The sequence below is a fragment of the Dipodomys ordii genome, unplaced genomic scaffold (assembly GCF_000151885.1).
Source record: "Dipodomys ordii isolate 6190 unplaced genomic scaffold, Dord_2.0 Scaffold30, whole genome shotgun sequence".
Lineage (NCBI taxonomy): Eukaryota > Metazoa > Chordata > Mammalia > Rodentia > Heteromyidae > Dipodomys > Dipodomys ordii.
In genome coordinates this window covers 1,616,156-1,633,398 of record NW_012267246.1, presented here as the reverse complement: position 1 = coordinate 1,633,398, position 17,243 = coordinate 1,616,156, and the positions used below count along the sequence as shown (strand labels likewise).

General features: G+C 46.0%; 1 protein-coding gene across 1 annotated transcript in view; it reads right to left on the bottom strand.

Annotated features, from left to right (window-relative positions):
• Positions 1-10,018: 10,018 nt before the first annotated feature.
• Positions 10,019-17,243, bottom strand: part of Mme (membrane metallo-endopeptidase) — a 66,764-nt gene continuing 59,539 nt past the window's right edge. Inside the window, exons 19-23 of the mRNA XM_013016237.1 lie at positions 16,381-16,514; positions 16,214-16,279; positions 14,986-15,081; positions 14,635-14,711; positions 10,019-10,970 (exon numbers count right to left, since the gene is read on the bottom strand). Coding sequence (XP_012871691.1) covers positions 10,871-10,970; positions 14,635-14,711; positions 14,986-15,081; positions 16,214-16,279; positions 16,381-16,514 — 473 coding nt within the window. The 3' untranslated portion in view covers positions 10,019-10,870. The remainder of the gene's footprint in view (positions 10,971-14,634; positions 14,712-14,985; positions 15,082-16,213; positions 16,280-16,380; positions 16,515-17,243) is intronic.

Sequence of the window (17,243 nt, the reverse complement as noted above, 5' to 3'; positions counted from 1 at the left end):
GAACCTCAGCTCCGGTCGTCACCAACTCCAGCGCAAACTGTCTTCCACACAGAATCTGAGTGTATGCCAATATGCTTAATTGAAAACAGGGCATTGTTTTTAAAATGAACAATGCTCAGAAGGTCTGGGAAGCTCATAAAATTCCCTGGTTTTGGAAATGGATGCGACCTAGAACAAGTCATGTGAAGGGAAGGGTAAGCCAGCTCAGACAGACAGAGGATGTGTGTCTTTGCTCACACGTGGAAGCTAAATCTAACATACACGGGATGTGATCAACTATACAGGACCGCAGGCATCACACAAAAGTGCAGTGCCTCTGTGCATCTGATGGTATAAAATAATATTTATCGACATGAATGTCAGCAAATGGAAATGAGTTTTTTTCTGTTTTTGCTATCTGTCTTTCCTTTTTGATCTGTTTGTTTATCTGTCTTTGGGAGAGCAAGGAGGGGCACAGAAGTTGAGGGACAAAGGGTGAACTAGTGCAGCAGTAGTGCTCACTGGACACAATGTGGAACGTGAACTACACAACTTGTGTGTGGGATTGGGAGGAAAAACTAGGAGAGAGCAAGGGAAGGGGTGATAGTGTCTAAAAAGAAATGTCTTCTTTACCTGACTTACGTAACTGTCACCCCTCTTTACATCACCTTTATACTAACAATAAAAAAATCCCCTGGCTTCTAGGCATGTCAACATCATTTGAAATACAATTTAAAATTAGAGCTCTTCCAGACGGTAGGCATAGGAGGTGCTGCTTCTCACGGGCAGCTCCCTTGCAGGACCAGGCAGCTCCCATTGAGGCACAGGGCACCGGGCAGCTCCCGCTCCAGTACTTGGCATCTGGCTGGCTTGCTTGTTCCCTTCCAGAAGAGGAGATGGGGCCCTGGGAGGTGGGTCTCCCAAAGCCACCGCCGGTGACAGGCACTGTCGGATGGACATCTCAGGACTTGTATCTCTCGGCCCAGCTTTTCTTGAAAGTGATTCATTTTTGAACACAAGTTTCAAGTATATCTTGAAAAGGACAACCAAATGCTAGACTGGAGCTGTATAACTGAATTTGCAGCATTTCATAAAGGATTTATTATTTTTTATTAATTATTACTATTATTATTGGTACTATTATTATTATTATACTGGTATCAAGGGTTGGACTCAGGGCCTTATGCTTGCTTGGCTCTTGCTTGCTTGGCTGGGTTTTTACCTCTGGAGCCATACATCCAGTCTGGCATTTTGCTGGTTATTTCTGAGGTAGAGCCTTGTGATCATTTCTGCCCATACTGAATTCAAGCTGTGATCTCCGTATCTGAGACTTCTGGGTAGCTAGGATGATAGTCAGGGGACTTTGGTGCCCAGTTTCATAAAGAATTTGAATGCAATGGGAAAGCATCTTAATCGCTTAGTTCTGATAAAATCAGGGTCAGTATTGGTTCTAACTCTGGCGTATGTTACCGACAGCAGCCTTCTTTTGCTTCTCCACCAGGTGAAGAGCTCGGGGCCAGATTACCACATCAGCAAAGATCACCCTGTCTATTCTGCACGCATAGTGGAATGTTTACTGCAAATGAGGGGAACTGACAGTGCCTCAAATAACTCTAGACACCTTCGTTATGAGGTAGCATTCTCCTCATATGTCTACCATTATCACAGAACCAGGATGTGTACAATACCCTTTCCTGTAAAATTATTTAAAAACACTATTACCTTAAAGTCGTTGTACAAAGGAGTTTACGAGTACAGTGCATTTTGATCCACGTTCTCACCTCTTCCTCCCCTGCCACCTCTTCCATTACTTAATTTTTAGGCTATGTATTGTTTTTTGTTTACAATTTAACAAAACTGTTTATGCAAACAATGATTCTTGACTTGGGTTATCACTTTAAATTTTCCCCAGCTTCCCCTCCCGCCTCCCCTTGTCTTTCTCAGTTCTGTGGTTCATACACTGAATTCTTGCTTGCATTCTCCCCCTGCCCCACTCCACCCTGCTGCCCCCTTCCTCCCTTGGCCCTGCCCCTTCCTCTTGCAAGTGCCCACCCCCTACTCATTTCCTTGGGCTGTTTACAGCCTCCGCCTTTCTGGACCTCACTGTGGGTCTGACCAAAGCCTCCAGGGCAGAATGCGGACTGGCCAGGCAGCAGCTCTGCCTGCTCCAGCCTTCTGGGAACTGAAACAAAACGCATTTCCCATTCTGCCTATGCTCTGCTAGTTGCCCATCTTGTCCCTGTTAGCCTGGCAAGGTACCAGGATGGCCTGAGGAAAAGGTGGAGAGTGTGGACAGTAGGTGAGGTAGGCCTGACATGTGGACCTGAGGGGGTGTGTGCCTGCAGGCATTCGTGGTGGAAAGGACGATGGCAGCCTTGCATTTAGCACCTGGTTCTCAAACAGAAACATTTGTCCCCAGCCCTGGCCCAGAGCCCTGTGAGCGCCATCTGAGATCCCAGTCAGAGTTGTGCACATCTCTAGTGTCATGTGAACGCAGCTCTGCTGTGGCCGCTTCAGAGGCTCTTCCAAAGTGCTGGGGGAGCTGCCCAAGGGGTGGCCAGAGCCGGTCCAGGCCAGCCATGGGCGGAGAGCTGCCAACATGGACACTCACGGTGTGAGGCACACGCGACCCTGGCTGCAGTGTGTGTGTGAGCTGACGTCGGTCACACCAGTGCTGTGTTCGTTAGTCCTCAGAAAAGTAACCCAGTGTGGGGTGATTGCACGCCAGTGATACCAAGTAGCTCACAAAACTCCTGAAAACCCATCCACTTCGAGGAGCTGTGGAGGGCTGGCTTTGGGGTGCCAGGGCTCGGGGTTTACATATCCATTTGGCTGTCCACAAAGCTCAGTCCATGCTGAAGAACCTCTGAGCAACACAAACGCACAGGTTACACATGTGGTATATTAAAAACAAACAAACAAACAAAAACGCCTTCCAGGGCTGTCTGTGTGGATCCTGCTTGCCTGGATGATTATCCCTGCTTTATTTTTAGTATTTAGGCATTTGGCTAATATATCTTTTTAATGACACACTCCTTAATGCGGAAGTACAGGAGTTCCCGAGAACAGAGCAATTGGTTATTAGCTAGCCTTAGGTGAAAATCACAGACATAAATAACTTCTCAGGAAAACGCAGTGTTCCCAAGGCCAGACGATCCCAAGGCTGCTTTAGGATTAGCATTTCCACAGTCCCACATTTCTATTTTCTTAACGCTTTGCCTAAACAATTTATATTTTAGCTGCTTTCGTGGAGGACAGCATGAATATTTTCCCGGCATATTAGGGCTTCTACAAGGAAGGCACTCTTGGTGGTTAATTGGTTTGCCTGCTGAGATGAAGGGTGGGAGACGGGCAAGGCTGGCTAATTGCCACACTTCCAACCTCTGCGTGATGAGTCGGGTTTGTTTCATGACAGCCAGTGTCCTGGCCTCTGCCTCAGGGACTCACTAGGACAACTTGTCTCAGTTTAGAGTAATGCCCACGCATCTCTAGTTTTCTCCAATCGATGAGAGGGCAGATCGCTGGGGAATGTGCGTACATTGACTGAACTTGACCGGTGCCTACGTCGCACCATTAGAAGGTAACATCTGAGCTTCATACCATTTTCAAAAAGTTGCAGTAATTCTGAGGCATTAGCTACTGAACAGTTACCTATAGTGTGTCTCTTCTTTACCTTCTGTTATTAATTGGCATAAACTTAGAGGCTTCAACCACCCCAAACTGATTACCTTGCAGTAGTGTAGGTCAGAAATCCTGTAACATGCATCAGACCAGGACAAAATCAAGGTGCAGGCAGGGCTGTTTTCTGTAGGAGGGCTCTTGGATAGAATCCATTTCTTGCCTTTGCCATCCAGTTTTCAGAGGCCATTTCCTCTCAGGATCCACCCTCTTCTTCCATCTTGAAACCACGATCCACCCTCTCCCTCAGTCTTCAAACCACAATCCAGCCTCTTCTTCCATCTTCAAATCACCATCCACCCTCTTCCTCTGTCTTCAAATCATGATCCAGCCTCTTCCTCTGTCTTCAAAGTGTGGGAGACGCAGTCACACCTTGAACTACTTGAGCCATACCTACAGCCCATTTTGCAGATAGGATATTGCATCTTTGCCTCAGACTGGCCTCAGGCTGTGATCCTCCGGTGTCTGCCTTCTGCGTAGCTAGGAATACAGGTGTACACAACCACGCTTTAGAGAAAAAGTCTCAGTAACTTTTCCCTGAACAAGCTTTCACTTCAATGCTGCTGTATCCACTGCTGGTACTAGCGTAAGCGAGGCACCCGGGACTCTCTGGTACTTCTAAAGGATCCTTGTCGGGGTGCCTAGTCCCATGCAGAACACAGGCTAATCTCACCTTTTCAAGTCAGCTGATGAGACTATTTCTTTCCCTCGGTACCCTTTAGCTCCTCTTGACCATATGTCCTGACATGCCCCACTTGTGGAGTTGTGGACCTGCCCAGGGAGGTGTTATTCACATAAAATTGATAAAAATGTGCTCTACACTTTATTTCTGAGGAGGTCAAGTTCCTTTAAATAGTTTCTCCAAGGTCTCTGGTGTAAAAGCAAAGTGAAGATCCCTGTCTAATAAATTGAATTATCTTCTCCCAGATTACCATCTTGTTCAGAACTATTTTGTTTGGAGTGTGTTCTTGCCTTGACTGTTTTACCTGTGAGGAAATTAATATTTAAAAGATTGCACTTTTTATCTTTTGCATTTTAAGAAGATCTGGAGGAAAAAAAAATCCTTCGGAGGAGATCCAGAGCAGCAGCGAAAATGACACAATGAAAAGAAAAACAGAGGGTCACTCTTGTCAGCCGAAGCCCTCATGTGTATTGAGGTCCACAGAATGGACCTAGGGCTGGGGAAATGCAGGGGTGACAGGTGGAGTATTAAGAGAGGCTGTTGGTTGGCACTGGCTCAGGGTCTTTCCTGAGAGGTGAAGATGATTAGGGCCATTTGGGGAGGATGTTGGAGCTCAGGAGCAGACACTTGGCCGGACTTCACCCTGACTCTGGAGGCTCCTGGGTCCATTCCAGTATCCATGTTGAGATTTTTCCACAACATTGTGCCCTAGTGCCTCTGATTCTGGTATTTTTCACCATTATCAGATGGTTTTGTTTGCGACATACACCATCTGCCCGACCCTGGCTTTGAGAAAGTCTTGATCCTAACTCAGATTTTATTTTGGAGTTATTGGAAACAGAAATTGGTTATTGGCTCAATGTAGCCAGAGTCCAACAGGCTCTAAAGCAGAGCAGAGGTGCACACTCCCAAGGGCAGGGCTGACTCTGGGGCCATGGCCTAGCTTCTCCATGGTGCATTGTTCAGTACATGATCAAGAAATAAGTGAACACGCAGATGAGTGTAATGCCGGCCAAAGAATATTGGTTTATTTTATTTTTCTTTGCCTATTACTTTCATTTGTGCTTCTAATACAGTATTTTGAACCATGCAGTGCTTCTTGATATAACTCATTAAAAGATTCCAATGTCCTTTTGGAAATAAATTTCTTTTATTACATAAAGTAATAAAGAAATTGGAACACATATTGCCTTTCAATAATTTTTCTTAAAAGACACATGTATTTTGAGACTTGTTAGTTGTGACCACTCACCAGCTTCTGACAGGCAGAATGAAACCGGGTGATGCACAGGCCTGCTTAGTCAATTTACATACATTTTGGACTCCCATGTAATTCTGTCTTGTCATTTATTATCTGTGTGCATTTTGGCAAATCTGTTAACCTTTCTGACTTTAAGCAAACTACCTGTAAGAAAGGGCACCCTATTAAGGTTACATTTACATTTGAGGGAAACATTTTATGATCTAAGTTGTGTGCCTGGCTCAAATCCACACTATGGACTTTCCTGTTTATAACCTGTGCTGGTGATAACACAACTTTCTGGTTAAAAGGAACGGTGTCTTCATTAGGATAATATTCATGGAAAGGTTAAATGTGCACTGTGTACCATCTCAGCTGTCCTGGGAAATCACTGTGCCTTGGACCTTTCCCCTTGCCTCTAGAAATGGTTTTCTTCTTTTGGAAAAATGGTGTTCTTCAGGAGATCCAAGATCATAATGCGTAAGCATGAGGATGAAAGGTTATGATTTCCACAGCCTTCTTCTTGGGGTGTGTGTGGATTCGTCAAATGCACACTGCCGTGGGAGAGTCTGTCCTGTGGTAACGGAGAGGACAGCCATGCAGAGGACACCAGCTCACCCTGCTCCACCTTCAGCTGCCCCTCCAGCTGTGACTGGGCCAGCCCCTGCCTGATGTACACATCTGCAGTGAGGTCTTGATGCAGAAAATGCCAAAGAGACGTGTCCCCTGCGAGGACTGGCATTCTGCTGTTTCCTCTGGACCCACCCCTAGGTGCCAGCTCTGCCTAGAAGGGACACCATGGGGCTGTGGTTCGCCAGGGATAGTCCTCCAGCTGCTCCAACATGGTGTGGGCCCAGTCCTCAGCCCTGTCAGTTCTGGTAAGCATTGTGCTTTGTCGGGGGATACTGGATCCTAGTGCATGGCTGCATCAGCGCACTGTTGGCCCTTCCAGGAAAAGCAATCTCTCTCCCCTTCTCCCCCCTCCCCACTACGCCATGGAGCTCACATTTTTCCCTCAGGACAACTACCAACCATCAGAGGAAAGGCCACCAAGTGCCCCTCATCCCCCTTTGGCTGGTAAGCTGTGTGTCAAAGCCACAAAATACCCTGAGATCCAGGCTGCCCGGCCAAAGTCATGGTGTCAGGTGCCCAGCTGCCCAAGATGTGAAGGTGGACTGAACTGAGAGCTTTCTTTTTCAGTCCATTCACCCCTCACCACCTCCCCTTGCTTTTTTTTCTTCATGATAGCACTTTGAAAAATGACTTTTAAGCACTAACATTTTCTCATCGTGGAAAATGTTTAAATTCAGAAAACCAAAAAATATAAAAAGGATGAAAGAAAACCAGAAAAGAAGACCCTTGCCTTTCCAGTTCCAGAGATGTTTCCGATTAATGTTTGGTGCATAGGCTTACCAGTCTTTTTCTGTGAAATGGTATTTTGACAAAATTGAACTGATGATGCATTATTCGGCACCATGCCCCCTTGCATGTCTACTCAGCCAGTCTAAGTATTTCCGAGTGTTTAGAAGTTTTAAATCCCTGTCTCTCTGGGGGCCGTAGAGCTGCTGTGAACATAGGGCACTGGGCTCTATGTGTGTCCTCCTGGCTCTCGAATGGAGGGCCCTGCAAAGTGTGGCAGTTTCTGAGTGGAAGGAGACTCCAGGGCATAAAAATCCACCACGAATATCAGCACTTCCAGTCTCTCTCCCCTTCCCAAGTGAAAGGACCACTATGCTTGTTTTTCTGTTAGGATTCCCATGAACTATTTTTTTAGACAAGATAGAAACAAGGTGGAAAACGATAAGAGTGTTTCTCTCTGTTCTGGAGGAAATGCAAACACAAGGGAGTTAAAACTAAGAAAATATTATTAGAGGTTGAGTATACAATCCTTTAGGATATGAGTCACACGTGACTCTTCTCAGAGTCCAGTGGCTCAGAGGAGAACAGGGGACTTCTTGACTACTAAGTCATGTGATTGCCTTTATGACTCGCTATGATATTTGGTAACCATTACATTTATACCTGAAAACAAATCCCATCAAGAACTGCAGTTCTCTTTGGAAGGAGGGCTAGCCAAAGAAGAAAATGTTGGTGAAATCATTTGTATCATTCATTTTTAAAATTCAGTGTAAAGTTATCAGAAAGTATAAGACTATAAAGCAACAGCAACTCTGTCTGTTCTTAATATTTCTCAGGACATTAATGGGAAGGAAGTTAGCTTGAGGTTGAATCGTTGGGACAGAGCAGAGTAGGCATAAAAGCAACAGGATGAAAAATTCTTTTGCTGTTACTTTGCATTTTTGAGATTGGAACCTGAGACAGAGTCGAGCAATTTTCTTTCCAAACGAACAGCTGTCTTCCACCCAGGACGTATTCTGTGGCAACATGAATTATAAATGCCTTTGAGAAAATTAGCAAGCTTGTTTTTCTCCTATTAAATGCCAAATATGAATAACAGACACAAGGTCAAGAAGACTTTGGTCTCCGTACTTGGGCTAAAATGTAGTCTCAATGGACTCCCGCACTGAAGTGTGGGTGACTTGTGTGTGGGGGGGAGGGGAGGACTGAGATGGTTGTTGACTGAGGACAGACCCTAGTGAAAACCACTGGAATCAAATTCTACTTTACATGGATGTGAGAGGCCCAGGCCCACGGTGGCTTCTTCGGTAGTGGCAGAAAGGGACAAGAGCAAGGACTCAACTTCCAGGACAATCGGCCATTCTGCCTTCAGTAGAACTCCCATGGGCCTTCAGTATGGAGACAAATGCCTGGTCCACGTGCTGACCCTAGCTTTTCCTGTCTTCATCTGAGTTACCTCACCCTTCGCGCTTGGTGAATCACCTTTCCATGTCTCTCCTTAACTGGACTCAGCCGTGCTGGGCTGGGATGTGTGTGAGCTGTCAGGTAGGTGTGTAAAGTGGGACACCAGGCGGCTGACAGAGATCCCACTCTGCCCTTCCTCTCGTGCGGTGCTGCTGCTGGGAGACGCTGGGTGTGGGCAGTGGGGTCCATGTGTGAGGGGCTGAGAAGGAATCTGTTCTTATTCTTTGCTGTACTGTGCCCAGAAAGTCTCATTCTTATTCTGTGGATAGATGGTGGGATGTGGCGCTGGAGATGAGGTCCCCGTGGAGTGGGGTCTGTCTCAGGAGCGGTGGGGATGTTCCTGACTTTTTATAACTGTACTCATTCCTCAGTCCTGTCTTCAGTTGGTCTAACAGGACAGGAATGATGCAACCTAGAAAAGCGGTGTAATTCAGAGTTAACTAACAACTGCAAATGCCACATTTCCTGTTTATTTGAAAATAATACATGGATCTGTTCCATAGGACCCAGGGTTGTGAGGGCTGTGAGCACAGGAAAAAGGATGAGAGATTCGCGGTTGGGCTGACACTGAATTTTCAGCTTTTCTTTCTAACCATTTTGGATGGACTTGGGGGAATTTGGTTCAAGTACAGGTGATGACGATTGGGAAGTGTAGACCTTTACTCCGACGTGCGCTATCTCTAAGGGTTTCGAACAGGAAGTGTCTCCAGCGTCTGAAGCACAGCCTGGAGTAGGGAGCCATCCAGCCATGGGGGTGAGATGCTCTGGGATGTCTCAGATGAGTCAGTGGAGACGGGAGACAGCAAATGCTGGCTGACTACCCCAAAGCAGAACTGGGCCAGCTGGGCAATGGCATGGGAAGCCTGGGGCACGGCTCAGGGTAGGGGTGGGGAGCCCGGTGGTGCAGTGGGGGGAAGGACGTGGGGCTGCAGGAGGGCACACCGCTCCTGCAGGCGGTGGCTGCAGGCTGTGCACGGTGGGAGCAAGCTCCCGGAACCCCATGGGTCCACTTCTGTCTACACAATCTTACATGGAGATGATATTTTAATAGCGTTTTTTTCAAGACCAGTGAGCATTTTTCAAAAGGCAAGAAAAGTAACATCTATATGTTGGGTAAAACCCTCTAATTTTCCCCTTTAGTTAGGAAAAAATAAGGACTCAGCAGTGAAGCTCTTTTATAAAATCTTTACCAGCTAAACTAGTCAGATATGTGTGGCTCACGCCTGTCATCCCAGCTACTTAGGAGGCTGAGATCTGAGGATTGTGGTTTGAAGCCAGCCCAGGCAGGAAAGTCTGTGAAATTCTTGCCTTCAATTAACCACCATAAAGCTGGAAGAAGAGTTGTGGCTCAGGTGGTACAGTGCTAGCCTTGAGTGAAAAAGCTAATGGACAGCACCCAGGCCCTGAGTTCTAGTTCCAATACTGGCAAAAATACTAATAAGACAGGAAAACTAATAAGACAGGAAAACTAATAAGACAGGAAGAGAAAGTTGTATGGGAGGGGTCTAGAAGCCCCCTCCCATCCCCCAGTCCACAATGCGACGTGACTTGGAATTCCAGAGCAAGTCCATGCGAACCCTCCCTTCCTGTTTAGAAACATGCACTAAAGCCAGGTGGCTTGTGAGTGAAGGCTCACGACTTGAATTTATTTATTATCAAAATAGTTTTGTCAGGTAGTAGCCCAAGAGGGTGTGGAGACACAGAGCGACGTAGCCGCCGTAGGACAGACTTCAGCTTGAAAATCTTCTTGTCACCCCAAATATTGTACATCTCTAGAAAACTTTTCTAAGTTTGTGCTTAAAGCTTTTCATCAATATGATTTATAAGTTTAAATAGTCTCAAATTTTCATCTGTATGCCATTTTACAGATCTTGGTTCATAATTGTTTGGTCTGAAACTTCAATCATCGTTGATTATAGTAACAGTTCCTTAGTCATAATGTAGTTGATAATTAAATATAAAAATTATTATTTTATACATTACTACAAATCCCTTTAAAAAGACCAAGTTCTGAAAGACACACACACACACACAGAGAGAGAGAGAGAGAGAGAGAGAGAGAGAGAGAGAGAGAGAGAGAGAACAAGAAGTTGTTTAGAAAATTGCAGGAGCTTCAAGAGTCTCAATCAGTAAAGCAGATACAAGAAAAAAAGAACAGTCTTAGAATACTCATTTTTGCCCCCAAGATTGCTTAAAATAAAAGATGGCAGACTGAGTGGTAGGAGTGTGGTAAGACATATGTGAGCTCAGAGCTGGGAAGGGCCGGGGGACGGACTGGATGGTGTCAGAGGCCCCTCCTTCCGTACTTGTGCCAGAATAACCAAATTCCATTTGTGTCATCGTGTCTCCTTCCACGACGCACGCCCCCCCCCCTCGAGTCCCTCCAGTGACCGCTGGGTCTGTGTTGGGGCTTGGAGAGTTGCAGGCCTGCGGGGCTGGCCAGTCTGTGCCAGGGGCTTCTGGCACGCTCACCACACACGGCACTTCCTCTCTGGGTTCATGTAGGAATTCTTGCGGCAGTGGAAGGCTTCGGCAAACTCAGCGGAGTTCTGTAGAGTCCCAATGATCCTAGAGACAGACCAAATAAATAACTAAATAAAAAGTTCCTGTCGGTGTGCGACACGCAGGTCTGCAGTCCCGGGAACGCTGGGGAGTTTCTGGGAAGGCCATGTGAACGGGCCACGCCCCCAGCCCTTTTGTGCTATCATTATTTTCCAGCCATTTTGAGAAGTTTGTAGGCAGGTGCTAAAGATAAATAGAATCTGCAGAATGCATACAAATCCACCTCTATATAAAATAAAATATCAGGAACCAAGGCTCCTGTTTAAAGGAAATGAAGAAACACGGACACATTGGAGATGGGCTAGCCCTAAGCATGCTAAATCATACAAAGAAACCAACAGCCAGACTCGTGCCTATAATACTACCCATGCAGGAAAATAAAATCTGGAGTATCATGACTTGAGGCCATCCCAAAATAAGCAGCAAAAAGCAAGACAGGAGGCATGGCTCAAGGGGTAGAATACCAGTCAAGTGAGCAAGCTGAGCAAGCACAAGGCTCTGAGTTCAAACTCCAGTACTTCCAAAACAAATGAATAAAAAATATTGGAAATGAGGCCATGAAAAAATTCCATGGCTTGTCAGTGATGTGAGTTTTATAAAGTAGAACTTGATACACATGTTTGAAAACAGAAGAGTGTAACATATTGAAATTTGTTTTAAAGGTGGAGGAGCTGAGGGAGATTTGATTTGGGTACATTGTATATGTGTATAGAAATATCAAAATGATACCTTCTCCGTACAACTGATATACACTAATAAAAATGTAAAAAGCAAAGAGAAGAACGCAGCTCAGTCCTCACTATGACCCTGATAGCTAACCAAGTACTGGGTTTCCAAAAAGAAATCATATTTAAATTGTGGACTTAACATCTACCATATTTAAAGGAATTACTTTTTAAGTCTTAAGGTTTATTTAGAAGCACATTGGGGTTTAGGAAGGCAGCATATGCCAAACACCGCTTCTGGTTTTACATCAAGAATGTGTTGTCTTTTGTCTGTGATGCTGTGTGTGCTGCTTGGGCACAGGTTTACAAATTTCCCTCTGAAAATATTTTCATGTACAACATCAAGCCTGGTTTGTGAGTAGCAGCTCAGTGGCTGTTACTTTTAAAGTTCCTGAACAAATATGTTTTGCTTTGTACAGCCAGGAAGCAGCATGCTTGCAAAATAAATGTAAACTCAACCTTTTGCCAAGGAAATCCCTTCACCTCCAGAGAAAATAATAATTTCCTCGACAAAAAGTTGGCGTTCCATTTACTCTTGAAATCACACACACATACTTCTCTCATTATGAATGAAAAATAGTTGGAGATATCTTTTAAGCCAGAACCCCCAAAGTTACTAAGTGATACAAATACGTTCCCACATGTTATGAATCAAAAAATGTTAGCGATTATAATTGTATAAAATTATGTAAACATTTTATGGTTTTAAAAATTGGGGGCAGAATACTGTTATGTGCTTACCTATTTACTCCTAAGGGCAAGTTAGTTATTGACATTCTCAACATAAGCATGAGCAACACAGCTGGCTGCCCATGGTACAGGCCTGTAACCCTAGCTGCTCAGGAGGCTGAGATCTGAGGGTCACACTTCGAAGCCTGTCTGAGCAAGACATATGGGATACTCTTATCTCCAATGAGCCAGCACAGAGCTGGAAATGAAGGTGAGAGGCTCAAGTGGCCGAGCGCTGGCCTTGAGGGAGAACGCTAAACAAGAGTGTGAGGCCTTGACTTCACACACCTGGTTCAAAAGAGAGAGACACATACACACAGACAGAGACAGAGACAGAGAAACAAGAGAAAGACAGAGTGACAGAGAGAGACACTGAGAGAGACAAAGTCATACAGACAGAGAGAGGAGCAACAAAAAGCCCTGGAGTTTCAGTTAGTAGAATAATGCTATGCAGTTGATAAATTTATGGGGGAAAAGGGTATAGTTCAAGATTCTGTGCTCATCAAGGAAGGTAGCAAATGTATTTTAAGGAAATACTGCTGTAGTGGTTGAGACTGATTTTTCCTGCTGTGAAGTTAATTTCTAACTCTTCTTCCTTCGGGGAGGGCAGGCAGGCAAGGCATTCCATTAACATCATAGGAACCCAGGTGTTCATGGGTACTTGGTTTAGTTCACGGGGCACATGGGGGACACATTTAACAAAATCGATTATATGGTGGAGTGTGTGAATTATAAACGTTCCCTGCCAGTCTCAGAATGCAATGATAATACTTTCAACTTACCAAGATTCCAGTAATGAGAAACCCCCACCACACCCTTTTTTTGTTGTTGGTGGTGGTTGTGGGGTCTGAACTCCGGGCCTGGGCATTGTCCCTCAGCTCTTCAGCTCAAGTTAGCACTCTACCACTTGAGTCACAGCACCATTTCTGGCTTTTTCTGCTTATGTGGTGCTGAGGAATAGAACCCAGGGCCACCTTCCCAGCCCTTATACCTCCTTTTTTGACAAAAGGAAAAGACAACTTTTTTTTTTTTGGGGTCCGGTCGTGGGACCTGAACTCTGGGCCTGGGTGCTGTCCCTCAGCTCTTCAGCTCAAGGCTAGCGCTCTACCACTTGAGCCACAGCGCCACTTCCAGCTTTTTTCTTTTTGCTTATGTGGTGCTGAGGAATCAAACCCAGGGCTTCGCACGCAAGGCAAGCGCTCTACCACTGAGCCACCTTCCCAGCCCCGAAAAGACAACTTTTAAAAGTGAAAACTAAATAGTTCTTGAATGAGCTATACTGGGAAATGATTGGAACTGGCCCGGTACTATCTTTTGTTCATTACCTCCACAGCAGCTAATTTGGGTTTGCACAGAATATGGCGGCTGAGTGAATGGAGTTTGAGGGAGGCTGCTCAGCATGAGCATGGAGCACACTTGGCGTAAGCAAACTCAGGATCACGGACAGCACGCTAGGCATGAACACGAGGCATGCTCGGTGTATAAGCACACTCAGCAGGAGCATGGGGCACGCTGGACATGGTCGACAGCCCTGACGGAGTACACTGGGACAGCTGGATTCTCCATTCACACGCTGGCCGGCTAAAGTGGTGTTTCATGACCCGAAATGTCCCCTCCAGGACTGTATGTTCATGTTCCCTTTTGTTCTCAACCTCTGTTTCCGAAACACCCCATGAGGACTTTCGTCACTATTTTGTTTTCCAGACATTCTTGCGTGGGGGCGGGTGCTGTTGATGGGGGTGGACGTTGAAGTGTGATTATTTGTGGAGGAAGGGGCAGTCTTCAGAATTCAGCCTCCAAAATGGCTGCTTAAGGTCCAGAGTCCAAAATTAGAAAGTTGGCGGGTAGTTCTCTTTCAACCCATGGTGTTCTTATTTGGGAAGGACGTTAAGTATCTCCCAACTCAATTCTAGATCCTAGAACTCACAACATTAGAGTTATTGCACTCCAGGGCTCTTAGAAATTCCTTGCTGGCTTTAAAGGAGCATCTTTCTTCCTGGAATCCATCAAGACCCAGGGTTAGGACACAAATGTGCTGGAGTAAAACACCTGGGACTGTGAGTGGGGCCCTCTCTCCTCACGTGCTGTTGTATGCACTGGTCCTCTCTGTGTGTCTCTGTCTCTCACACGCACAACACTACGTTATAAACTCAGAGCCAAATATGGTAGCAGTGCAGACAATGTGGCAGTGCTTGGCTGCCCCTCAGGCCACCTACCTGAAGTTGCCTGGACTGTGCACGTCTGTCTTAATGGAGTTGAGCGCATACTCCGGCCGGTAGGTGCCACACCACACCTAGAGATCGGAGTAGACAAAGCAAAGCAATGTGCTCAGGGCAGGTTGGAGGAAAAGCACAATTAAAGTGGAATTCTGCATTCTTCAGTAACGTTGGATAAATGGCAGCCAGGACATAATCACGATCATAGATGAGGTCTGACCATCTGTGGATGCCAGTCAACCCCAAGGTCCTGTCACCACTGGGGAAAACAAGGCAACATGCACGCAGCACAGAAAGTTCTGTGAAATTACACATGCTTTGCATCATACTCAATCAAGAAAGATGCAGTACCTGGGCGAAGTTCAGGAAGAACAGTTGTTTGTGATTAAGGTCAAGCCCAGGAAGGAGTTTCTCTTCGCCGTTCTTTTTAACGTAATTCTGATAGGCCTGGAAGCAGAAGGGTGGTTATATTGCCTGGATGGTCACAATAAACCTATTCAGAAGGGCGTGGACTCAAGTAATTAGTCTTCCACATCAAAATACTGTTCATTTATACCATTTTGTGGGTTTATTTACCAATACGCCACAAAGAACATGACACTGGTTTACAAGTACAAGAGCCTGGCACGTGCCAGGTGACAACAGTGGTGTTTACATGAATGGATGACTTAGACCTGCTGCCAGTGGCTTACATAAATGTCGGCTCCAGCTAGATGGGGACATGCGGCCGGCTGCTGAGGTGGCCATTTGTCACGGCTATATTTAGCGTAGTTACTACTCTGCACAAAATAAACTCTCCCAGATTTAGCCTAAGTGACTCTTGCCAAAAGTCAAGAGATCCTTAGTGTCCCAGGTGTCCAAGGGGAAGGGCCAGTGCCCCCGAAGTTGGGGCAAAGAAACCAGATCGCAGTGACATTAGGAGGAAGGAATTAGGCCACTTGAATGACAGAGAGGGTTCTCAGTTCTTAAGGGTTTACACACCACTACTAAAAATTGCAACTGTCCTTCATTCCTGTACCAAACACATACACTCTCACATTTTCTGTTTCATATACATTTGTATGTTGATCACCTTAGTGTATGAAAATATTTAAAGAGATTGACCCCAGATGCTCTGTCCAGTTCTTACAAAGGAAGGGATCCCACTGGGGAGAGAAAGGGGTGTCTTCTTTCTTTGCCTCCTCTGCATGGATCTGCAGAGCATCTGCAGGGTGAACGCGCAGAATCCTACCTCGGGATCCTACCAGCTTACTGCTGTGAACTTTTTCAGGCCCCAGTGAAAGGATGGGAAACTCGGTGAGAGCCACGAGGACCGAGTCTGCTTCAGGAGAAGCAGATGGCCAGGGCAACAGAGAGGGAACCAGAGAGGAGACATCTCAAAGAAGGAGGGCCTCACAGAGCGGAGACGGCTCTCATGATGCTCAGCTTCACAGCCACGAGGGGATGGGAGGCAGACACTGCTGGTGAACACTCCACCCAGGGGTCGGGAGATCCCAGTGCCTGCCCCTCACTGGGATACTGAGGTGCAGTCAAAGCAACACAGCCATCATTACTGTCAGAATAAAACAGCACCACTCACCCTGTACGCCTGGCCCAGGCCTCCGTTATCTGCGATGTTTTCCCCCAGTGTGTTAATTCCATTGAGCTGTTTAGAAAAGATCCTTTGTTAGGACTGCTGAGAAAAGCCAAGACTTCTCCTAGGACTGACCATATCTGAGAGCTTTCTGGACAGTTCTGAGGACGTACGTGCTGCCCGCCCGCCAGGTCCCAGGTGAAGTTCCCGTACTGGTACACCATGCACTGCGACTGTGCCTTGAAGTTGTCGGCTGACTGCTGTGTCCACCAATCCACGAGGTCTCCATCCTTGTTAAAGTTTCGTCCTATGAGGTGTTTATTTAATGAGGGAGATGCGTTATAGCAAGAATGACAGTATCTCCTGTCCTAGTTTGGTTTTGTTCTTTAATGTCCATAAAAGTAAAAATACAGAAAAAAGTTAACCTGCACAGCTGCCTTCAAAATTCTAATGTCATAACAAGGACACAGATGCACAGATGACCTGCGTGTTCCCAGGAATCTTTAGTTTCAAATGATAAGGGTGGAAGACTACTATGTGGAGAAGAGCAAACGGGGCAGAGGATGGGAGAAACTGCTGGCTTCCTCATCTGGGGAAGGCCTGGTAAACAGTCCTCATCTGTTTAATTTGGCATTCTGGAACATTCAGAAGGTCAGCATTGTTACTCTGGGCTTCCTATTCCTCCAGCCCCTGGGAGCAACTGCTCAGGGCTGTATCTTTCTACTTGAAACACTCCCCCACCCCCTTCCTGGAACTTTTTTGCCAAATGATGCTGTTTTTCCTCTTTTTGACTTCCAGTATCTGAACATTTACTTGTACTGTTTAATGTGAACCATGAAGGGAGCTGCCAGCCACACACACACACTGGTCCCCTGCTCCCTATGTATGAAGCGATGGCATTTTGTATAGACAATTATAACTCTGGATTTTAATTTCTTCATCGGTAGTGCTGAGGTTTGACCTCAGGGTCCTTCTGCTTTGCATGGGAGCTGGTGCTCTGCCACTTGGGCCATGCCTCCAGCCTGTATTTTGCTAT